This window comes from Vanellus vanellus, assembly GCF_965231255.1.
Source record: "Vanellus vanellus genome assembly, chromosome: 28".
NCBI lineage: Eukaryota > Metazoa > Chordata > Aves > Charadriiformes > Charadriidae > Vanellus > Vanellus vanellus.
Window position 1 is genome coordinate 1,973,295 of NC_138933.1, and position 24,004 is coordinate 1,997,298.

Sequence of the window (24,004 nt, forward strand, 5' to 3'; positions counted from 1 at the left end):
CGCGGCGCCATCTTGGCTGGGGGCGCCGCCATCTTGACTAAGGGCAGAACCGCGGGGGTTCCCCCCCTCCTCCTTTTCTAGGCCGCCGTTGCCGGTGGGTCGGGGGCGGCCGAGCCCAAACCCACGGGCGGGGACAGGGACGGGGACGAGCCCCGTTATCCCGGCAGACAGGGCTCGTCCCAGCGTAGACACCTGAAACGGCCACACCCATCATGGCGGCAACCCCGCCACACCCATCATGGCGGCTGCCCAGCCTCCCCCCCGCCCATCATGGCCGACGCCCCCAGGCTGCGAGGAAGGCACAGGGCCTCTGTGGAGGGGGCTGTTCCTTTTATTGGGTCGAGAAGGGCTGTGGGGCCCGGCCCTCCCCATGGGGCCCCATCCCGGCGCCAGCAGCCCCCCTCCACGTGCGCCCGGCTGAGGCAGGCGTGTGCCGGCACACGTGTGTGCCTCCCCACACGCGGTGCCAGAGGGTCCTTCCCCACGCCCGGGGAGGAGGGTCCTGTGTCCAGTGTCCCATTTTCCTGCCGCCGTCCCCGGTGGTGGTGTTTGGGGGGGGCGAGGGGGCTAGGCCGAGCTGGGGGCGACATGGCCGTCGTTGGCCTCGCTGGGGTTGGCGGCCCACTCCTTCCTCTGGATGGTGCCCGTTTTCTCCTCGCGGAACTGCTGCCGCTCCTCCCGCGGGATCTTCACGGCGTGGTACTGTGGCACGGCCGGCGGCGCGTAGCGCGCCCGGCGGAAGAAACCCAGCTGGGGGACGCCATGGGGATGGGGACGGGGACATCAGGGTCCCGCGGGGACACCATAGCTCCGGGAGCCCACGGCACCGGTGCGTGCCCGTCCCTCGGCGCCCGACCCGACAGGCACCGCGGGGGCACACGCTTTGCACCAGCACGGCACACCCTGGCACAGGCACGGCACACCCTGGCACAACCCACACACGAGCAGCGCAAACCCTCGCACCGTGTCCTGGTTTGAGCAACGCCGGACTCGTTTCTCTCCTGATGCTCGGGGAAAGCTGTGCTTTTAGAAGACTCCGGTGCCTGAATTTGTGAAAATATTCACTCTACAGCCAGCGGTGGGGTGTGGGTTTCAAGGTCTCAGTGTTTTCGAGCTCGCCAAGGTGCGGGGACAAGGAGGAGCGAGACCCAGGCACTTGACCCAAGCTGGTTAACGGCGTTATTTTATACCACGACTGTCACATTCGATATAAGTTAGAAAATTTGCTGGGGAGTTTCTCTCTCTGCCTTGATGGTGGCGACCCTGAGAACTCCTCGCCCCGGTGCCGGAGCCCTGAGCCCTTCCCTTCCTCCTGAAGCCACAGCGCTCGCAGGGTCCCACGTTTGCTGTCCCCTGCGGGGAGCGCACAGCTTCTTCTGGTAGAATGGGCTGAGTATGATCCTCGTGTATTTTATATTGGTATCAGGATCAATACTGGTTCTTTAGATTACTAATGTTAATTATTTAGCCTTATTCTACTAAATCTGTTGACATTTCAGCCCTCGGGTTTCCTTGTTTTTTCCCTGATTCCCCTTCCCAGGTGGGGAGGGGTCATCGTGTGAGAGAATAATTGTCTAAACGACAATAAATGGTTGTGGGTTCCTCAAACCACGACACACACAGGCGCACACCAGCACTGCAAACCCCCGCACACCCCCTGCAGCGGCACCGCAAACCCCTGCAGGTCCCGGTTTGGGCACGGCAAACCCTGGCACACCCACGCACCAGCACGGCAAACCCTCGTCCGTCCACCCCGACGCTGCTGACCCTCGTCCCTCCGCCTCGGCACGCTGCCAGCCCTCGTGCCCCGGCACAGGGTGGCCGCCAGCCCTCACGCACCCCTGCGCGCCCGTGCTCGCCGCCGCCGGGGCCGGGGTGGGAGAGCCCTGCGTTACCGCTTGCCCTCCAGCGCCTGCTGGTCCGCCGCCGAGGGCTGCATGCCCAGGCGGGCCCGGTAATAGTTAGCGGCGTAGCGGGACTTTCGGCTGCTCCGCTTGAAGAAGCCGCACTGGGGAGGAAGCGAGAGGGTGAGGCTGGGCAAGGCCAGGCTGGGTGGCACGGCGTGGCGTGGCACAGCACGGCATGGTATGGCATGGCGGAGGTGGCGTGGCGTGGCATGGCACAGTTGGTGTGGCACAGGTACAGCTGAGGTGGCATGGCATGGCACAACGTGGCACGGCAGAGCTGGCATGGCACAGCTGATGTGGCACAGCACGGCACGACACGGCACAGCACAGCTGGGGTGGCAAGGCACAGCTGGCATGGCACAGCATGGCATGACGTGGCATGGCACAGATGGTGTGGCACAGCATGGCACAATGTGGCACGGCACAGCTGTGGTGGCACGGCATGGCATGGCACAGCATGGCAGGATGTGGCATGGCAGAGATGGTGTGGCACTGCATGGCATGACGTGGCATGGCACATCTGGGGTGGCACAACATGACATGACATGGCATGGCACGGCACAGCACAACATGTCCAGGGGACCCTGTGCCACGGGGAGGGGGACACATCCTTCCGCGGGGACCCCGTCCCTGTCCCTCACCTTCCAGAGGATGAAGACCAGCAGGGCCAGGACGAGGATGCCGGCCAGCACGGCCAGCAGGATGACCCACCATGGCACGCCGCCGGCCACCGCCGCCCCGGGGTCCAGGTAGATGGAGACGGGGATCTGGGGAGGGGGGGGCGGTCAGGGGGCAGCGGGGTGGGGGGATTGGGAGGGGGACGGGGGGGGACGACACAGACCTGCGTGGAGGCGTCCTTCAGCACCAGGTTCTTGATGGAGGAGGTCACCGAGACGCTGGCGCGCACGATCAGCTCCACCGAGGTGACGGTCAGGTACTCCTGCGGCGGGGGCACGGGACGGGCTGAGCCCCCTCCCCGTCCAAGGGGTCCCGTCCCTGTCCTCGTCCCGGGGGTCCCGTCCCCCTCTTACCTCCAGGAAGGTGCTGTTCCAGAGGCGCCCGCGGGCCGTCAGCACTGCGGCGCGCTCGAAGCTGTGCAGCGGGCAGCGGAAGGCCAGGCAGCGCGCGGTGCCCTGCGCACAGTCCTGCGGGATTGGGGGGGGGGGGGGGTTTGTCAGCCGGCCGGGCACCCCACCAGCGGGGGCACCCCGGGGCTGGGGATACCCCAGGAGCAGGGGGGCACCCCAGGAATGGGGGCACCCCGAGAGTGGATGCACCCCAGGAGCGGGTGCCCCCCAGGAGCAGGGGCACCCCAAGACTGGGGGCAACGAGGCACAGGGACACCCCAGGAGCAGGCTGTACCCCAGAAGTGGGGGTACCCCATGAGTGGGTGCTCCTCAGCAGCAGGGCTACCCCAGAAGTGGGTGCTGCTCAGGAATGGGGGTACCCAAGGAGTGGATGCTCCCCAGGGTTGGGGGCACCCCAGGAGCAGGAGCAAACCCCAGGAATGGGGGCACCCCGAGAGTGGATGCACCCCAGGAGTAGCAGTTCCCCAGCTGCAGGCACACCCCAGGCACAGGGGCACCCCAAGAGTGGGGGTACACCCCAAGAGTGGGTGCTCCCCAGGAATGGGTGATCCCCAGGAATGGGGGTACCCAGGGAGTGGGTGTACCCCAAGATCAGGAGCACCCCAGGAGCAGGGTGCATCCAAGGACCCACCCCCCAGGGTTGGGGGCACCCCAGAAGTGGGGGTACCCCAGGAGTGGGTGCTCCCCAAGAACGGGGGCACTCCAGAAGTAGGTGCTCCCCGGGGTTGGGGGCACCCCAGGAGCGGGTCACCCCCCAGGAGCAGGGGCACCCCGAGAGTGGGTGCTCCACGTGAGCAGGGGGACCCCAGGGCTGGGGGCAGCCCAGGAACAGGGGCGCCCCAGGAGTGGGTGCTGCACATGAGTAGGGGCACCCCAAGACCGGGTGCTCCCCAGGAGCGGGTGCCCCCAGACCCACTCACCAGCGTGACGTTCCTCCTCCTCTCCGCGGGTGCCGGCACCCACCAGGACCCCGGGGTGGGCGCCTCGGCGGGGTCAGCCTCCCCCGGTGGCTCCTGGGGGGGGTGGGGGGGGACAGGCATGGAGGGGGGGGTGGCACGGACACCCCCCCACCCCGAGACACCCCCCCACGCGTCCCCTCCCGCGGCCGTACCAGGGCCAAGCGCAGGGGGTTGGCGGAGGGTCTGCAGTCCGTGCGCTGCCCGGGGGGGGACAGCAGCTCCATGTGGAGGGGGTACAGCAGCCATTTGCCATTGCTGATCTCGTGGGGCCAGAGGAGGGTGAGGAAGGCCGAGCCCAGAGTCTTCAGCGACTGACCCCGGTTGGAGACCTGCCGGGGGGGGGACGACGACACACACACACGTATGGTGGCGAAAGCGGGGTGGCCACCCCACATCCCCCCCCCCCCAGCCCCCCCCACCCCATCCAGGGGGAGCGCGGGGTGGGAAGAGGAGCAGTGGGGCTGAGACACCCCCCCCCCCCAAATCAGCATCCTGCATGTGTGCCCCCCCCCCCCACAACGCTGTCCCCGACTCACCGTGACCTCGAAGCGCACGGCGCTGCCCACCTGGCTCTCCCGCCGCACCGCGCTCTCCCCCCGCACCGCACCGCCGAAGAAGAGCCGGGGGGGCACAGCCACGCTGCGGGGGACAACCCGGGGGGGTCAGGGCAGCCCCGTTGTGGGGGGCTGAGGGTCCCGGACACCCCCTCCCCACCATCACTCACCCCGTCACGGAGAGGGGCAGCTCGATGACCACGCGGGCACGAGCCACCACCGGCTCCAGCCCCGGCTGCTCACTGATCCTGGGGAGAGGCAGGAGGGGGGGTCAGGGAGGGGGGGGGGGGGCATCACCCCAAATTTCCCCCCCCCCCTGCAAATGCGCCCATGCCCAGAGCCGAGCGAGGGGCTCTCCACCGCGATGGCCCCCGACCCCCCCGGGGCTCACGTGGAGAGGGCCAGCTCCACCGCCAGGTCCGTGGTCCGGATGGTGATGCCCAAAGTGCTGAGGATGAGGAAGAACCGCACCTGGGGGCAGAGGGGTGAGGGCTGGGGCCGGGGCGGGGGGCCGGGGGCAGCGGGGGGGGGAGGGGGGCAGGGACCTGCGCCCACCTGGGCTCCGCGTTTCAGGGGGTTGCCCAGCTCGCACTCCACCTGCGAGCCGTTCTGGTTGGCGAGGCACACCACCGGCTTGTCCTTGGGGCGGGGGCAGAGAGATGAGCCCCCGCTGCTGGCATCCCCCCAGCCCGCCGCGCCCCGGGACTAACCCCCGCCTGCACCCCCAGGACCACCCTTAGCCCTCTGCACCCCCAGGACCACTCCATCCCTCTGCCCTCAGCACCCCCAGGACCATTCCCACCACTGCATCTCCAGGTCTGACCCCATCCCACACCCCCAGCACCCCCAGCACCAGCCCTGTCCCTCGAAGTGTCCCCAGGACCACCCCATCCTTCTGCCTTCAGCACCCCCAGGACCAGCCCTGTCCCGCCAGTGTCCCCAGGACCATCCCTCTGTACCCTCAGGACCACCCCATCCCTCTGTTCCTCCAGCAGAGTTGGGACCTTCCCCATCTTTCTGCATCCCCTGAACCAGCTCCATCCCTCTGCACCCTCAGGACCATCCCCATCCCTCTGTACCCCCAGGACCATCCCCATCCCTCTGCCCCCAGCACCCCCAGGACCAGCCCTGTCCCTCCAGTGTCCCCAGAACCACCCCATCCTTCTGCACCCTGAGAACCATCTCCATCCCTCTGTGCCCCCAGGAACACCCCATCCCACACCCCCAGGATGAGCCCTGTCCCTCCAGTGTCCCCAGGACCGCCCCATCCCTCTGCATCCCGAGGACCATCCCCATCCCTCTACTCCCAGCACCCTCGGTACCACCCCCGGAGCCCCCCGCTGTCCCGGCCCCCCCCGCACCGAGGGTGCCCGGCCGTCGTAGGGGCGCATGGCGGAGTAGGGCAGCTCCGGGGGGAAGGTGGCGGTGAGCAGAGCCTCGTGGGCATCGTCCCCGTCCCGCTGCGGCTCGGCCGGGTCCGAGGGCAGGTTGGTGACGTGGATCTCCAGGGCCACGTCCTTCTGGTCGCTCATGGCGAAGATGGCGGTGCCATTCGCGCCCCTGGGGGCAGAGCCGCCGTGAGCCCCCCCCTTCCTCCTCCTCAGGGTGTCCCCAAAACCCCGCGGGGAGGGGACCCGGCCCCGGCCCCCCTCACCGGGGCAGGGGTAGGAAATCAGCGTCCCCCAGGCGGGCGCAGAACTGGAAGTGGAGCTGGAGGTTGCTCTGGCAGATCTTGTCGTCCCCACAGCCCTGCTTCAAGAAATGCACCTGGGGGGGGGACACGGGGGGACAGGGACACTGGAGCAGCCCCCACGCGGGACGGCGCACCCCGGACCCCCGGGGAGGTGGGGGGGAAGGCGTCCGGGTCCCCACCTCGGTGCGGTGGCTGCTGGGCTGCTGGGGGCTGAGCACCGGCAGCAGGGGCGGCAGGACAGAGCCCCGGCTGCGCCGCGCGGCCCCCGCTCCCCGGATGCCGTAGGCGAGGGTGACGGCGATGGGGCGCAGCTTGTCACGGATGCTGTCCTGCGGGCAGGGAGGGCGAGGGTGAGCGGGGGACACGGGGGACACGGGGATGGGGAGGAAACTGGGATGGGGACGGGGACAGGGACAGGGACGGGGATGGGGATGGGGATGGGGATGGGATGGGGATGGGGGTGGGGGTGGGATGGGATGGGATGGGGATGGGATGGGATGGGATGGGGATGGGGATGGGGATGGGGATGGGGATGGGGATGGGGATGAGGACCCACCTGGAGCTGGAAGGTGGCTTTGACGCAGGCGCGGGCGTGCTGCCGAGGCAGCTCCACCGTGTCGGAGAACTGGTGCTCAGGGTCTGAGGGACGGCGGCGGAGGAAGGAGACGCGGGGGGCCTGGCCCAGCCGCCGGCGATCCGTGTCGGCGTCGAACACATACTCCAGCACTGGGGGCAGAGGGACGGGTGTGATGCCGGGGGTCCCTCCCCTCCCACCCCGGGGGGCTCCTGTCCCCCCCCCCAGCGGTGCAGCCCCCCGTCCCGCTGCCCGTCCCCACCGCGCTCACCGATGCGGGGGCTGTAGCTGGCGGGACTGGCCGTGTAGCTGAAGCAGGCTTGGACGTCCACGCTGGGGGGGCACAGGGGGGGTCCGTGGGGTGAGACGGGTGGCACCCATCCCCGGCCGTGCCAGGGGAGGGGAGGTGGTGGGGGGGGTGTCAGCGGGTGGCACCCACCAGACGCCCTCCTGGTGCTGGCAGTTGCTCTGCTCCAGGTCGATGTTGGGGGGGAGCAGGGAGACGTTTCTGGAGACGTGGACCACCGGCCGGGCCCTGCCGGGGGAAAATTTGGGGGTGCCAGGCTGGGACCCCCCCCCGAGGGCACCCCGAGCACTCGCCCCCTGCACGGGACCCCCGGCTGTGCCCGGGGCTTGGGGACCCCCCGGGTCAGGGGATGCTCTGGGAGGGTTTGAGGGGAGCCCTGCGGTGGGGGGTGCTCTGGGGTAGGGGATGCTCGGGGTGGGATGCTCTGGGGGGGGGATGCACATGGGGGATGATCGGGGGGGGTGATTGGGGTGGGGGATGATTGGGGGTGGCGGGTGCTTGAGGGGGGGATGTCGGGGGTGGGCAATGCTCAGGGGATGCTCGGGGGTGGGATTGCTCGGGGGGGGGATGCTCGAGGGGGGGATGTCAGGGGTGGGGGCCGCCCCGGCTGGGGGGCACTCACCTGTACAGCACGACGGTGTCGGAGAGGGACCCGACGAGCAGATCGGGGTAGAGGTTCCCATCCACGTCCAGTCCCCCCGAGAGGGAGTACCCGAAAGCCGTCACCCCCACGCCCTCCCCGTCCAGCACCTGGGGACAGCCCGCCCGTCACACCGCGAACCGAGGGCGGGGGGGGATGGGGGGCAATGGACCCCCCCCCCAGCCCCACACCCCCTCACCTGCGCCGGCTTTGCCACGATGCCCAAGTTGCTGCCGTGGTAGATGTAGACTTTGCCGGCGCCGTCGAAGGGGGCTCCCACGGCCAGGTCTGGGGGGGCAGGGGCAGGTGGGGGAGGGGGTCCGAGACCCCTCCCAGGACCCTCTACAGGAGGTGTCCCAGCCCATGGGGGCCCACAAACCCCCCCCCGAGCCCCTCACCCTCGAAGCCGTCGTGGTTGAGGTCCCCGGCGGCGCTGAGGGCGATGCCGAACATGGAGCCGCGGGTGCCATTGAGGCGGAGGGGGGTGGCGGAGTCCCAGCGCCCCGCCGGGTTGATGTAGACGTAGGCGGCCCCCCCGATCTCCTCCTTACGCTCAAAAAAGTGGGGGGCCCCCACCACCAGGTCCATCCAGCTGCGGGGACGGCGGCTCCATCACCCCCTCCGGCCGCGGCAAACCACCCCGGTGCACCGCGCCAGGCCGATGCCCCGGCACTGAGACTGGGGGGGACCGAGCCGCCACGGCCGGGGAGGGGGGCTGGGGTCCCCCCCCGGACTCACCCATCGCTGTTGAGGTCGAGGACGGCGACGGCGTAGCCGAAGGCGGAGGTGAGCTGCTGGCCGGGCAGCACGGCCTCGGGCACCAGGCGGTTGGCGCTGTCGCGGCGCAGGATGACCACGGCCCCGGTGTGGTTGGCGCGGGGGGCTCCGGTGACGAAGCTCAGCTCCCGCCGCCGCGTCAGCCCCGCGCCCGAGTCCACCGAGAAGCCTGTGGCCAGCGGGGGGGGGGCAGGGGGAGCAGGTATCGGTGCCTGCCCGGACCCCCACGCCCGCCGTCCGTCCATCTGTCCGTCTCTCTCTCCCTGCTCAGCCCCGCACTGTGGGGTCTCGGGGACCCTCGTGCTCGTGGGGAGGGGGGGATATGGGGGGCTGTGCTCGGCTCGTGCCTCAGTTTCCCTTCTCTGCGCTCCCCGGGGCACAGCGGCTGCAGTTTGCGGGGGGGGAAGGGGGGGGGCAGGACTTTGGGGTCCCCTCCCCGGCTCTGGGCTGGGGGGGAGCAGAGGGGGCTGGGGGGGAGCAAGGACCAGCCCCTCCCTGCAGCGCCGGGAGGGGATATTTTGGGGAGAGAAAGGGAGATTTTGGGGCCAGAGCAGCAAGACCCGGAGCAGAGCAGGATGGGGGCTGGAAACTGCCCCCCCTCAGCTGAACAGAGCGGCAGAGCCCCCTCCCGGGGGGGTGGCGGGAGCCCCTTCCCCACATGCAGCGGCTGCAGTGACCAGCACCCCCGCAGCCCCCCGAGCCCCCAGCAGGATGCGGCCGCTGCCTCCCCCCGTGGGAACCGTGCACACCCCCCCCCCCCCCATGCAGAAACCCCTCCCGAGGGAAAAGCACGGGGACAGTGGGGTGCTGGGGGCCACGCCAGGCTCTGTGCCCCCCCCCAGGGGTGTGCCCCCCCCCCCAGCCTGGCGGTGCCCCCCCCCAGCCCCGGCACAGCAGTGGGTCACAGGACGGGGACGGGGATGGGGACAAAGCAGCAGTGCCCACAGGGAGCTCTGGCTGGGGGGGGGGGGGGGAGTTGGGACCCCCTCCCCGGGGGGGGTGTGACAGCCACAGGCACCAAATGGACACAGGAGGGGTGGGAGCGTGTGGGGGGTGTGCAGCCACACGCGTGCACAGATGGGGGTGCACACAAGGGGGGGGGGGGGCATGCATGGGGGGGGGCAATGCTGCATGCACAGAGGGGTGCAAAGCGGTGGGGGGGGGTACGTGCACTCAGCGTACGTGTGTCTGCACGGGGACACGCGTGTGCTCACGCATGTGCACGTACACGCGTGTTGGCGGGGGCCGGCGGAGGCTCCTCTCCTGTTCTCTCCCCTCCACAGACACGGGGGGGGGGGGGGACACACACATACACCACAGGACACGGCTCCGGGGAGGGTGGCACACGGTGGGGTGGGGGGGGGACACACGCCGGTGCCACCGGCGCTTACGAACCCAAGTAGCTATTCTGGGCCACGTCGCCGACCGCGCCGGGCACCTTCTCGCCGGGTTGGGGGGTTTTGTAGACCAACTGGTCGGGGTCTGAGCTATCAATGTTGGTCACAAAGAGCAGCCCTGCGCGGGGGGGGGGGGGGCGGCGGGGGCGGGGGGGGAGAGAAAGAGAAGAAGGGGTGTCAGGGGGGGTTGGGGGACCCCCCCACCCCCTGCGCCCGTACCCAGGTAGCTGTTGGCGGGCACGGGGATGAGCGAGGGGTCCTGGTCCTTCTCGCCCCCGGCTTCGTAGGGGCCATCGTCGTAGCGCAGGAGGTCGAGAGAGCTCTGGTTGAGCAGCTCCACGCGCAGGTTCCCTGCCGGAGCGAGGGGGGGTGAGGGGGGGGCGGGGACCCCCTCCTGGGGACCCCCCTCCTCCTGGGGACCCCCCTCTTGGGGACCCCCTCCTGGGGACCCCCTGCCTAGTGGGGACCCCCCTCCTGGGACTGCCCTCTTGGGGACCCTCCTGCTGGGGACCCTCCTCTTGGGGACCCTCCTCTTGGGGACCCCCTGCCTACTGGGGACCCCCTTCCTGGGGACCCCCTCTTGGGGACCCTCCTGCTGGGGACCCTCCTCTTGGGGACCCCCCTCCTACTGGGGACCCCCCTCCTGGGACCGCCCTCTTGGGGACCCCCTCCTGGGGACCCTCCTCCTGGGGACCCCCATCCTACTGGGGACCCCCTTCCTGGGGACCCCCTCTTGGGGACCCTCCTCTTGGGGACCCCCCACCTACTGGGGACCCCCCTCCTGGGACCACCCTCCTGCTGGGGACCCCCTTCTTGGGGACCCTCTCCTGGAAACCCCCCTCCTATTGGGCCCCCCCCCATGGGGACCCCTCCTGAGGCCCCCCCTGCCCCATGGCACAGCAGTCGTGGGGCTGAGCCGCCCCCCCCGGCACACGCGTGTGCACGGACAGGAGCACACGCACCTACACGCACACGGAGCACAGAGCCCCACGTGTGTGCACGGCACGCGTGTGTGAGCTCACACACAGAGCATGAACACGCAGCGTGCATGTGTGCGTATGGCTGCGTGCACACACACCCCCATATGCACACATGCACGCACACTCACACCGCACGCACACATCCGCGCTCACACCCACCACATGCTCACACGTGTATTCACACTCGCAGCATGCTCACACACGCGTGCTGACACTCAGAGCATGGACACACATGTTCACACCCATGCTCACACCCATGCTCACACATGTGTGCTCACACGTGTATGTTCGCACCCACAGCACGCTCACACACGTGTGCTCACACTCACAGAATGCTCACACGTGTGCTTGCACCCACAGCATGTCCACACATGTATGTTCACACCCACAGCATGCTCATGTGTGCTCACGCTCACAGCGCGCTCACACACGTGTGATCACATGTGCATGTTCGCACCCACAGCACGCTCACACCCGCGCTCACACTCACAGTACGCTCACACCCGTGTGCCCACACGTGTGTGTGCACACCCACAACGCTCGCTCAGCCACGTGCTCACGCCTACAGCGCGCTCACACACAGCCTCACGCCCTCAGCTCCCACACCCGTCGCACGCGCACCCCCCACACGCCTGCCCGGGGCGGGAACACGCATCCCCACGCGTGTGCGGGTGCACCCCCCACCCCCGCACCCCCCCCTCACCCTTCCAGTTGTAGGTGCCGGGGGCCCCGAAGAGGACGTAGTGGTGGTCGGGGCTGAAGGCGGCGGCCAGGCCCTGCTGGCAGGAGCCGAAGCGGTCGTGGCCCTGCGGCCGCCCCTCGCAGAACTTCCACTCGCCCCCGTCCAGCTCGTCGCGCACCCGCAGGTCCTGGCTCAGCACGAAGCAGCGCCCGATCACGTCCCGCGTCTCCAGCGGCTGTCGCACCCGGTGCCGCGCCTCGTACCGGTGGGCGCAGGTCTGATGAGGAATCGGCGGTGGGGATGGGGGGGTCAGGCGGCGTCGGGGACCCCCCCACACACCCCCCCCTCACCACCATCCCTCTGCCCCCCCCTCCGGCCGCGGTGCTCACCACGATCTTGCCGCCGGCCCCTTGGCTCTTGACGCTCACCCCCAGCCACTGGTTCTCCTTGCTCTCCCGCTGCGGGTCCGCTGGGGGGGACGGGCAGCGTCAGCCCCACGGGGGACCCCCGGGGTGGGGGAGCCGAGGTGGGGAGGGGTCCCCACGCACGGACCGAGCACCCCCCTCCCGTGTGCACCGCAGCTCACCTCCCTCATCGATGGGCACCCGCCAGCAGTCGGAGAGCTCGGGGGTCAGCGGGCAGGCGAAGAGCCCCCCAGTCCGGTTGGCACCTTGGCCGGGCAGCGCCGGGGCCTGGGGGGCCCCCACCAGCAGCCTGCCACGGCGGGGACCCCCCGTCAGTGTCTGTTGGGGGGGGGGGGCAGCACCCAGCACCCCCCCGGCCATGTGCGGTGCTGCGTTTGCACACACACGTGCTGCCGGGTTTGCACGCCCGGTGCCCCCCACCCCCACCCCCCCGCCAAGTCCCCATCCTCCCCCCACCCCACACAGCTGTCCCCGCGCCCCCGCACCGATTTCACGCCACCGGCCGTGCCGGCGCGGTGCATGCCCAGCGCGGTGCCAGCCCGCTCGGACGAGCAGCTGCAGCCGCGCCGCGGCCGTTCCCAGGCCTCAGCCGCAGCTCGGTGCACGTGTGGGGCAGGGGAGGGGGCGCAGGAGGTGACACCCCCGTCCCCCTCGGTGCAGGCAGGGTTGGGGGCACCCTGACCCCCACCCAGACCCTCTGTTAGATGAGCGCTGTGCCACCCGCGGCTCCGCGGTGGCCACGGGGCACCTGCGGCCACCCCCAGCCCCTCTCCCCCCGGGGGGGGGACACTGTGGCCTCGGGGCGCCAGGGAGCCCCGGGGGGGTGGCGGAGAGGCTGAGGCGGTAAAAATAAACTGGAATTCACTCAAAATAACCCTGCAGCAACATGCCCAAAAAAGGAGGGAGCCGGAGGGAGGCACCGGAGCGCAGCCCGTGCCGGGGCACCGGGCACTGCCCGGCGTGCCATGCCCGGGGGACGCGGCGAGGAGCCCGTGGGGATGCACCGTCCCTGAGCCTCGCCGGGGATGGGAGGGGGGCACCGGTGGGGGGGACAGCGGGGGGGGGACAGTGGTGCGGGGCAGAGCCCAATGCGGTGCCAGCGGCTCCGCCAACACCTGCCCCGGGAGCCGGGGGGGCACCGGGGGTGCGAAAGTATCCCTCCTGATGCCAAGAATGCGGAGAGGCGGCTTCGGCGGCGCCACCGGCACGGCGGGGGCACGGGGAGGGGGGGGGCGACGGGGACGGTGACGGGTGGCTGCGGCCTTGCGAGCGGGTGGGGAGGCGCAGGTGACAGCGCCCCATGGGACCTGCCAGGGGTGCCCATCACTGAGACCCCCCCCCAACAGCAGCCTGAGCCCCCCCCCCGGGGGACACGGGGGCTGGGGTGCACAGGGGACACGGGGACGGGGGTCTGCTGGGGACACGGGGGACACGGGGGATGGTGGCCGCAGCGGGCGCTGCCCTGGCATGCACCGGGTGGGCGGTTGCCAGCTCAGCGGCAATGGGTGTGGGGGAGGCGGCGGGCACGGCCCGGGGGGGCACAGGCCAGGGGGGGCCCGGCCGGGGGGGGTCCGTCCACCCGACCCCCCCCGAGGCTGCGCTCGGGGCATCGATTGCCCCCCAAACCCCAACGTCCCCCCGTCAACCGGCTCCTGTTGAACAGTTACGGAGGGTCCCCGTCCCCCTCCCCTCGGGTCTCCCCGTCCCCCCCCCCCGACCAGTCGCGGTGCCCCGAAGAAGGGAGGGGCAGGATCGGGCCCCTCCAGCGTCACCCAGGACCGGGCGGCAGAGCCCTGAGTGGCGCGGGGGGGACATGGGGACCCCCGGGCTGCCGGTCCCCAACTCAGCGCCGGGGGGGGGACACACAGAGGTGAGGAGGGGACACAGAGTGGGGGGGACACACAGAGTGGGGGGGACACAGTAGTCGAGGAGGGGACACAGAGTGGGGGGGACACACAGAGTGCAGGAGGGGACACAGAGTGGGGGGGGGACACAGTCCCGAGGAGGGGATGCAGAGTGGGGGGGACACAGAGAGGGGGTGACACGGAGCCGGGGAGGGGACACGGTGGGGGGGACACAGAGAGGGGGTGACACAGAGTCCAGGAGGGGACACAGAGTGGGGGGGGGGGACACAGAGAGGGGGTGACACAGAGTGCAGGAGGGGACACAGAGAGGGGGTGACACAGACCCGAGGAGGGGACCCAGAGCGGGGGGGCCCCTCCGGCGCAGGACCCGCGGGGACAGCGCGGCTGCCCGACGGCGGGGGGATGTCCGCGGCTCCCGCGCCCCCCCCATGCCCAGAGCCCCCCGCGGCCCCCCCAGCCCCCCTCCCCGGTGCCCCCCCCTCACCAGCCGGCGGGCTCGGGGCTGAGCTGGCGGTGCAGCGCCACGGCGAAGCCGAAGAGGCTGCCCTTGTCGCCGTCCTTCAGCAGCGTGCTGGTGGCGTCCAGGTTGAAGGCAGCGCTCGCCACCAGCCGCAGGCAGAGCCAGGGCAGCGCCCCCCGCCACCGCCGCCGCCGCCGCCCCGCCATGCCGCCGCTCCGCCGCCCCCCGCCCCGCTCCGCTCCGCTCCGGCCGCCGCCGCCGCCGCCGCCGAGGAGGAGCGCGGGCGGCCGGGGAAGAAGCGCGGCCCCCCCCCCCCCCCCCCCCCCCGGCCCCGCCCGCCGCGGGTGGGTCACCCCCTGTGTCACACCGCGGGTGGCAGCGTGCTGCTCCCCGTATCGCAGGGCATCGCACCCATCGCCCTATATCGCAGTGTGCTGCAGCCCATATCGCACCCACCGCCCCGTATCACAGTGTGCTGCGCCCCATATCGCACCCACTGCCCCATATCGCACTGTGCTGCTCCCCGTATCGCAGCGCATCGCACCCACTGCCCCATATCGCAGTGTGCTGCGCCCCATATCGCAGGGCTTCGCGCCCATCACCCTATATCACAGTGTTCTGCAGCCCATATTGCACCCAACGCCCCATATCGCAGTGTACTGCACCCCGTATCGCAGGGCTTCGTACCCACTGCCCCATATCGCAGGTACTGCACCCCATATCGCAGGGCATCGTGCCCATCGCCCTATATCACAGTATACCGCATCCCATATCACGGGGCATCAGACCCACCGCCCCGTATCGCAATGCATCACACCCCGTATCGCAGTGTTCTGCACCCCATATCGCAGGTACTGCACCCCATATCGCAGGTACTGCACCCCATATCACAGTGCATGGCACCCCACATGGCAGCGCATGGCACCCCACGCCCCGCAGACCAGCCCTGCCCATGCCGGGGGGCAGCTGTCGGAGCCCCCCAGTGCCAGAGCCCCCAGCCCCGCTGCCAGGAGATCTCCCCATCCAGGGACCCCCCGGGGGCACCGATGACCCCCCCCCCCCCCCGTCGGTGTTCCCTGGCCCCAAACCGCTGCTCCCCCCCCCTCCCCCCCAGTGCTGCTGAAATGGGGCCACGTCCTCCAGGGCACAGCCCCCGGGCCGGGCAGGAGGGGTCCCCCGGCTGGGGGGCCACCACCCACCTCTGGACCTTCTGACCCCCAAACCCCATCACCTGCAGTGACACCCCGACACTCCGTCGCCTGCAGTGACACCCTGATGTCCCGATACCCCGTCGCCTGCACTGACACCCCGATACCCCGTCACTTGCAGTGATACCCCAACACCCCGATACCCCGTCACCTGCAGTGACACCCCGATACCCCGTCACCCGCGGCCATACCCAGGGGGCACAGCCACCATCGGGGGCAATTTGCCGCCCCGGTGGCTCCCCAGCACCAACACCACTCTCACGGGGACAGCCCTGGGGACACAGCGGTGGGAGGTGGACGGGGACCCCCCTCTGGCTGCTCCCATGGGGACAGCCCCCCCCCAACCACCTCCGGGGCTGGGACAGGAGTAACCCCCCCTGTACCCCACAACGAGAGGGGCAGCAGGAGTGGGACCCCTGCCCCCCCCCAACACCTTTGCAGGGTCCCAGGGGACCGGGGGGGGACGGGGGGACAGCGGTGCCAGCACGGCAGGACCCCACCAGCAGTGGGGCCGGGTCCAACGGGAGCGGTTGTGGCTGGAGTGTGGCCCTGTGCCCCAAACAACAGTTTGGGGGGGGCGGGGGCAGGGAAAGGGGGGATGTTCATATTTTCCAGCGCAGTGGCTATTTTTAACCGCTCCCACTCTCCGAAGGCCCTGTGAGGATATTTGGGAGCTGTCGGGGGCCGCTGCGGCCGTGCGAACGAGCTCCAGCTCCGCACTGGATGCAGGAACGCTCCTTCATCCCGACCTCCTCCTCCTCCTCACCGACCAGCCCCGCATTTGGGGCAGGACCAAGAGGGTCCCACCTCGCCCCCCCCCCCTCCCCCGGCCTGGCCGCCATCCAGCCCTCCCCACGCTCAACCCGCTCTTTCCCCTTCGGCGACCCCAAATCCCTTCCCGACGTGGGAAAGGGCCAATCCCTGCCTGGGAGCGGAGGACGGGAACGGACGCGGTCCCCGGGGGCTGCTCAGCCGTCCCCCGTCCCCCGCTGCCCCCCAGGGGAGCTGCCCCCCCCCCCCTCCCTTGGCATCCCCGAGCTGGAGGGCAAAGAGAAAGGGAGGGGGCTACAGCCGGGAAGCGAAACGAGCGGCCCCTCCGGAGAAAAACATGACTTGGGGTGCCGGTGCCGTCCCTCGGCACAGAGGGGACCCCCAAAAAAATCCGCTCAGGGTTCCCACGAGCAGTGGGGGGGAGATGGGATCCCAGCGTGCGTCCCCATCTCGCTCGGCCGCCCGTCTCCACCACAAACCATCCCGGGGGGGCACCACGCTCTGGAGCACCCTCTCCTCCCAGCCAAGCCCCCAAATCCACAGTGTTTTCCCTCAAACAGACCCAAACCCGGGCGGCACCCCGAGGCGGGGGAAGCGCTGGCCGTGGGGAGCCGGCCCCGCACCCCGGCCACAGGACGGACCCCAGGGGCTGCCGCGGTGGCGTCCCGGCCGGGAGCTCCCCCCGCTGAGCCTGGTGACACGCCGGAGAAGCCAACTGCTGCGGATTAGCGATGGCAGCTCCCCTGGGGGGGCAGCCCCCCCCCCCCGAGATGGGGATTTCCAACCCCAAAACCAACTGGTGAAGGATCATCGGGGCAATCCCCACAGCGGGGGTCCCGGGGCCTGGCGGCACCAGCTGCCGGCGATGGGGCTTCAGCAGGGTGGGCTTTGCCGCAGGCGGGAGCTGCCATCACTGTCGTCCCCCCCCGCCCGACAAACAGAGTTTTGCCATTCCCTCTGCACCATCTCCGGAGAATTTTGATTTTTCGGCGCAAGGGCCAACTTCCAAACGTGGCAGCGTTTGCCAAGGGGAGCGCTTCCTCCCCCCCCCCCCCCCCAGCCCGGCTCAGGCACAAAGCACGAGGGGTTTCATGGTGGGGGGGTGAGCAAAGGGGGGGTGAAGGGGGGTTAACGCAGCAATTCGCGTGTCAGGAGGAGAAATCTCCTTGTTGGGAGCGTTCCCTTCGCCGCTCCCAGCAGCCGCAGCCTCACCCCACCGGCACAGGGGGGGGCGCAGGGCTGAGCTCCCCAACCCGCCCAAGGACCGCTGAGCCCGGGGTGACACGGGGACACCTCCGTCCCCCCCCCGCAGCCCGGGCAGGATGGGCTCGAGGAGTCTCACCGAGGTTTTCACGGGGTCAGGAGAGGTGGGAAGCGCAGGAGAGGGAGCGGCGAGGGCCGGGAGCGGAGCGCGGGCACAGGGCGAGGATGGAACCCACCACTCCCTTTCCGCATGGATGGAGGGAGGGAGGGAAACGCTCCCGAGGGTTCCCCCCGGCGCGGCCAAACCGCCTCGCCAACGCCGTTACTGCTGCGAAAGGGCTGGAGCGAAGCCGGGCTCCCTCCGCGGAGCGTCGGCAGGAGGGGAGGGAGGTGGGGGATCCGCGGCGGGGAGCAGCCCCCACGGCCGGCCGTGCCGCTCCGGGCAGAGCCCAGAGCATCTCACTGCTGCTCCAGGCGGCATCCAACGAGGCCGAGGCGCATCCCCGGCACATGCCGAGAGCCGGAGCCCGGGAGAGGTGTGAAGTCCCACAGGTGCCCGCAGGAGGGTCGGCATCGCCAGCCGAGGTCCCCAAGCGGGCAGTGACCGGCATTCCTGCGGAAGGGAGGGCAGGAACCGGGTCGGTGCAGGTCTGGGAGCAGCACCTCATCCCACAGGTGGGAGAGCTGCCGGCGGTTATCCCTACAAACACCAAATCCCCCCCCAATATACACCCAAACCCTTCACCGGGAGCGGATGACCCCACACACACGCGCCGAGCCCGGCTGTGGGGAGGAGCAGGGCGGCCCCACCAAGGAGCCCCGTTAGCCCGGCACGCTCGTTAGCTAACGGTGGAAAACAGCAGAATCGATCAATCCCTCTGCCCTTCCCGAGGCTGCAGGCGCTCCCGCAGGCGAGAAGTTGTTTGTGTAACCGGAGCGGGCCCGCGGCGGCCAGGCGCACAGGGCGCAAACGGGAGTTATTTTTACCCGTTCACCCGTTTATCTTTGGCTGCGTTTGATGCTCAAGTTCCTGTCGCTGCGGCCAGAGCTGCTCCGGGTCACCAGCACGGAGCAGGAAGGCAAGAGAAGGGACAAGGGGCTGAATCCACGGGGAGAATCCAGCCGGGACTCGCATCCCGCCGCCCACGGGGGCCGGGAGTGGGCGACCCCCGCCGGGGCCAGGGGCAATGGAGACGGAGCAGCCGCCACGGGGGCTACGAGGAGGCAGAGCTGTGCGCTGCCCGCACCCCTCGCCAGCACCCACAGCCCCCTCCCCGCAGCCTCGGCCTTTTCACCTTCCTCACACTTCCCCTGCCCGAGCCGAGGGGATGACGAGACCTTCATCCTCCTCCTCCTCCTGACTGCTCGGCAGCGGCCAGCCGGCACTCGGCCAACGCACCCACCTCACCCCGGGTCTCGGAGCTGATTCAGCCCGGTGAGATCAGCCGCATCCCGGCATTTCTGCCAGCTCACCCTTCCGGCACGCCGCAGTCCAATTTAATTTCCCTCATGCACTTTGCTGGCAGCAGCCGCATCCCGGGAGCCCGGCCCGCTGGCCCCCCGCCTTCGCCAGCCCCGTCCGTTATGGCCTGGCACACCAACAGCCCGGGCAGCTGCATCTGACACGGGGACGCCCGGATGAGGACGGGTGCAGATTGTTTGGGATTTAGCCCCGGCCTTGGTCCCGCTGCAGCCGGGAAACAGGTGGGAGCTCAGGAATTCCCAAGTGGCGCAAGGCTGGGAAGTAAAAGTGTGTTCAACAGTGCCGTGCTCAGCTCCGTCAGGCACCCCCGGCCTCATCCCTCGCCAGCGGGGAGCAGAGCACTGCTCCGCTCATCACAGGTCACGGGGAGGAGAAACACACCCCCAACCAGGCTCCTACAGCCCCCCCAAACCCCCAACTGGGCTCCTACAGCCCCCACAGACCCCTCAGTGAGGCTCCTACAGCCCCCACAGACCCCTCAGTGAGGCTCCTACAGCCCCCACAGACCCCTCAGTGAGGCTCCTACAGCCCCCACAGACCCCTCAGTGAGGCTCCTATAGCTCCCACAGACCCCTCAGTGAGGCTCCCATAGCCCTCCGTGGTTGCCATCCCGGCCCCTACAGCCCCCAGTGGGATACTATAGCCCCCCAGACCCCCAGCCAGGCTCCTCCAGCTCCCCACTCCCTCAAACACCTCCCTATAGCCCTGACATGTCCCCGTCACCCTCACAGGCCACCACCCAGACCCCTATAGCCCCCTCAGGCCATCAGCCAGGACTCTGTAACCCCCTCAGGCCCCACAGCCCACACACAGGCCCCTGTAGCCCCTTGGGCTACCAGCTGGGCACCTGCAGCCCTCACCCAGGCCCCTGTACTGTATCCCCCCTCTAGGCCCCTACGAGCCCCTGCCCAGGACCCTAAAGCCCCCTGGGGCTGCCAGCCATGCCCTTACAGCCCCCAGTGGAACTCTATAGCCCCCACAGTCCCCCAGCCAGCCTCCTGTAACCCCCTCATGCCACCAGCCAGGCTCCTGTAGCCCTTTCAGGCCCCAGTAGCCCCCTCAGGCCCCAGCAGCCCCCTCAGGCCGTCAGCCAGGCCCCCGTAGCCCCCGTAGCCCACACACAGGCCCCTGTAGCCCCTCGGGCTGCCGGCTGGGCACCTACAGCCCTCACCTGGACCCCTATAGAGCCCTCAGCTCACTGTACCCCCCTTTAGGCCCCCACAAGCCCCTACACAGGCCCCGGTAGCCCCTAAGGGCGCCGCAGGCCCCAAGAGGCGGGGCGGGGCGGGGCGGGGCGGGACGGTCACGTGGCGGTCACGCGGCGGTCACGCGGCGGTCAGGTGGCGGGGGCCGGGCCGGGCCGTGCCCCGGTGCCGGCGGGGGTGCGGTGCCGGTGCCGCCATGTTGTCCCGGCTGCTGAAGGAGCACCAGGCGCGGCAGAGCGAGCGGCGGGAGCTGCAGGGTGAGCCCGCCCCCCCCCCCCCGTTTCCATGGCGACCGGCCCCGAGCGGCCCGATTGGCCGGAGCTCGCCGCGGGGGCCGCGCCCCCCATTGGTCGGCGGGGCTGTCCGTCAAAGGGAAGGGGGCGGGGCGTGGGGGGAACACCCCGGCGGTGAGGGGCGGGGGGCCGGCAGGGTGGAGGCGTGATGTCACCGCCCCGCGCGCTGACGTCACGCGGCTTCCCTGCTGACGTCACGGGGCGGGTTTGGGGTGTCCCGCCGCCCCCCTCACGGCCGCCTCCCCCCAGAGCGGCGCCGCAGAGAGGCCATCGCGGCCGCCACCCGCCTGACCGAGGCCCTGGTGGATCACCTCAACGTGGGGTGAGGCCGCGACCCCCCCCGGGACCCCCCCGACCCCCGAAACCCATCCAGGGACCCCCCAAACCCCCCCGGATCCCCAAACCCCATCCATCCCCCCCCAGCCCCTTCCTCCTCAAATCCCCTGGCCGGGGACCCCCAAACTCTCCCGACCCCCCCCACAGCCCCTTTTATCTCTGGAGACCCCCCCAGCCCCCTCCGCCAACCCTGGGACCCTTCCCCCAAATTCCCACAGCCAGTGTCACCCCCCCAGCCCTGGGACCCCTTTCCCCCCCCCAGATCCCTGCCCAGGGACCCCCCCAAACCTCCATCCAGGGATCCCCCCCACACCCCTTCCCACACGGACCCCCATCCAGGGGCCCCTTCTCCCCCCAATCCCCCATCCAGGGATCCCTGCACCCCTAAACCCCCCAGCCAGGGACCCCCCCCACCCCCCAAACCCCTCCCCAGGGACCCCCTCAACTCCCTGGCCCCTCCCCCCCCCCAGACCCCCACCCACCTCCCCCCAAACCCCACTAATGGCCCCCAAGTCCTTTGGCTTCCCCCTCACACACAGCCACCCCCTCCCCGGGGACCCCCACACCCCGGGGCCGTTGGGGCAGGATCCCACCCCCCGTGTGTGTGTGTCCATGTCCCCCCCATGTTGTGTGTCCCGTCCCCCCCCCCCCGCAGGGTGGCCCAGGCCTACGTCAACCAGCGGAAACTGGACCATGAGGTGAAGACGCTGCAGGTACAGGCGGCCCAGTTCGCCAAACAGACGGGGCAGTGGATCACCATGGTGGAGAACTTCAACCAGGCCCTCAAGGTGTGTGTGGGGGGGTCGTCCCGTCCCGTCCCGTCCCCGTCCCCCTTCCAGGCACGGGCAGGGGGGTCGCGGGTCACCCCCCACCCTTGGGAGGGGGATTTGCCTCTGGGGACGCACGGAAAAGCAGCCCCATGGGACCCCCCCGCATCACCGGTGCTGGCCGAGGGACAGGGTCCTGTGGCCGGTGTGTGCCAGGAGCCCACCGCTGGCACGGCACAGCCTGCCCGGTGCCCATGGGTGGGTGGGCTGCATCCCCCGGCCACACCAGGAGCCCACCGCCAGCACAGCACAGCCTGCCCGGTGCCCACGGGTGGGTGGGCTGCATCCCCCGGCCACACCAGGAGCCCACCGCCGGCACGGCACAGCCTGCCCGGTGCCCATGGGTGGGTGGGCTGCATCCCCCGGCCACACCATGAGCCCACCGCCGGCACGGCACAGCCTGCCCGGTGCCCACGGGTGGGTGGGCTGCATCCCCCGGCCACACCATGAGCCCACCGCCGGCACGGCACAGCCTGCCCGGTGCCCACGGGTGGGTGGGCTGCATCCCCCGGCCACACCAGGAGCCCACCGCCGGCACGGCACAGCCTGCCCGGTGCCCACGGGTGGGTGGGCTGCATCCCCCGGCCACACCATGAGCCCACCGCCGGCACGGCACAGCCTGCCCGGTGCCCACGGGTGGGTGGGCTGCATCCCCCGGCCACACCATGAGCCCACCGCCGGCACGGCACAGCCTGCCTGGTGCCCACGGGTGGGTGGGCTGCATCCCCCGGCCACACCATGAGCCCACCGCCGGCACGGCACAGCCTGCCTGGTGCCCACGGGTGGGTGGGCTGCATCCCCCGGCCCCTCGGCTCGACGCCAGAGCGCTCCGGCAGCACGCCGGTTTGCACTATGGCAGGCAGCACCCACGGGGGCCCAGCCAGCCCCAAACCCCCACGGGGCTGCGGCTGCCGGAGGGTGGGACCCCTCCCCAAGGTCGGGACCCCCCTGAAGGGTGGGCCCCCCCCTCCAAATCCCCCCTGACTGCATCCCCCCGCCCCGTCCCGGCAGGAGATCGGCGACGTGGAGAACTGGGCCCGCAGCATCGAGATGGACATGCGGACCATCGCCACCGCTCTGGAGTACGTCTACAAGGGGCAGCTCCAGCCCTCCTGCTCCTGAACCGCCGCTGCCGGGGCCCCCCCGGGCCCCCCCCCCCCGCCACCACGGCTGTTCCGGGCAGATAACACGTGTCCCGGCCGCGATGCCGCAGCAGCTCCGGCCGCTGCGGGGACCTCTCTGTGCTGGGGAAGGTGCAGAATAAAGTGTGGCTGTCGGGGCGGCGTGCGGAAGCCGGACCAGGCACAGCCCTCGGCTGCCCCCCCCTAAGCCCCCTCATCCTCTTTACCGCTTAACTCCGGCTCTGAGGCCCCTTTTTCTCCCAGACAAAGGGCCCCTTCTGGCTCTAATCCCCCGGGGGGGGGGGGAGCTTGGCCCCCCCAACTCGGCAATACCCCCTCCCAGGGCTGGGAAGGGGACCCCGGGGGGGTTCTGCGTGCCCTGGGGGGGGGGGGGGTCTCCCTCCCTCCCAGCTCCGGGCAGGGGCTCCTCCGTGGTGAGGGTCCCCCAACAAGGTGAGGGGTGTCACAGCACCCCCACGCACCCAATTTCCATCCCCCCGCCCCGCCGTGGAGCTGCACCGGGTGAGGGTGGGGGTCAGGGGGGGCTCAGCCCGCTGTGAACTTTGGCTGTGGGCTCTGCCCCGGCGCAGGGGGAGGAGCGGCCGCGGCCCCCCCCCGGCTCAGACGGCCTCTGCTGCCGCGGCCGGAGCAGCGCCCGGAGCCCTCTGCCCCCCGAAGGTAGGTGGGAGGCGGGTGGGGGCTGGGTAGGGGCCCCCCCCGCACCCCGAGCCGGGCCGGGGGTGCCCCCGCCGTGGGTCTGCCCCGTGGCTGCGGTGAGATGAGTCTGTCGGGTCTCAGCCGCCACCGGCCGGGCTGGGGCGGGGGGCTGCTGCCCGTCCCCCGGGACCCAGGGCAGGTGTGGGGTGTCCCCCCCAACAGCCCCCGAGTGTGGGGAAGGGGTGGGGGCTACTGCCCCACTGCTGGGGGGTGTCAGCCTGGATCCCCCCATCCCAGCCCCAGTGGGTATGTAACCCCCGGTGAGCACCCACTGCTGGGAGCGATGGGGGGATCCTGACACCCCCAAAGACACCCCCCCCCCCAAACGGGGCTCCTGGTGGGGGAAATGCCCCCCCACAGGGCTTTTTTATTGGGATGGGGGGGGATGGGGGGCAGGCGGGTTGGGGGGTCCCAGAGGCAGCGGTGACGGTCCCCTCCCCGTGCAGGGCAGGAGCAGAGGGCGCCCGGGGTCGTCCCTGCCTGGGGAGGGCAGGAGGGGCATGGGGTTAAGCCGGGGAGGGGGGGGGGGGAG

General features: G+C 70.6%; 2 protein-coding genes across 4 annotated transcripts; one reads left to right on the forward strand and one right to left on the reverse strand.

Moving 5' to 3' along the window:
* Positions 1–313: 313 nt before the first annotated feature.
* Positions 314–14,521, reverse strand: ITGA7 (integrin subunit alpha 7). Of its 3 annotated transcripts, none has more exons than XM_082496318.1 (25): positions 14,333–14,521; positions 12,145–12,272; positions 11,948–12,027; positions 11,580–11,835; positions 9,895–10,014; positions 8,461–8,668; positions 8,121–8,314; positions 7,922–8,010; positions 7,705–7,832; positions 7,215–7,310; positions 7,047–7,108; positions 6,758–6,927; positions 6,381–6,530; positions 6,163–6,275; positions 5,870–6,068; positions 5,064–5,147; positions 4,900–4,979; positions 4,679–4,756; positions 4,491–4,593; positions 4,107–4,283; positions 3,916–4,008; positions 2,939–3,052; positions 2,749–2,847; positions 2,549–2,674; positions 314–750 (listed from the first exon to the last, which is right to left on the reverse strand). In XM_082496318.1, the coding sequence occupies exons 1-25, from the start codon at positions 14,512–14,514 to the stop codon at positions 568–570; spliced, it is 3,312 nt and encodes a 1,103-aa protein (XP_082352444.1). In that variant the 5' UTR covers positions 14,515–14,521; the 3' UTR covers positions 314–567. The 3 variants fall into 3 exon arrangements, with proteins under 3 accessions (XP_082352444.1, XP_082352442.1, XP_082352443.1); XM_082496316.1 differs by lacking the exon at positions 9,895–10,014 and adding an exon at positions 10,116–10,247; XM_082496317.1 differs by lacking the exons at positions 314–750; positions 9,895–10,014 and adding exons at positions 1,765–2,008; positions 10,116–10,247.
* Positions 14,522–20,296: 5,775 nt separating this feature from the next.
* Positions 20,297–22,989, forward strand: BLOC1S1 (biogenesis of lysosomal organelles complex 1 subunit 1). Its single transcript, XM_082496354.1, has 4 exons — positions 20,297–20,435; positions 20,721–20,793; positions 21,463–21,595; positions 22,646–22,989. Exons 1-4 carry the CDS (start codon positions 20,375–20,377, stop codon positions 22,754–22,756), a joined length of 378 nt encoding a protein of 125 aa, XP_082352480.1. The 5' UTR covers positions 20,297–20,374; the 3' UTR covers positions 22,757–22,989.
* Positions 22,990–24,004: the final 1,015 nt, after the last annotated feature.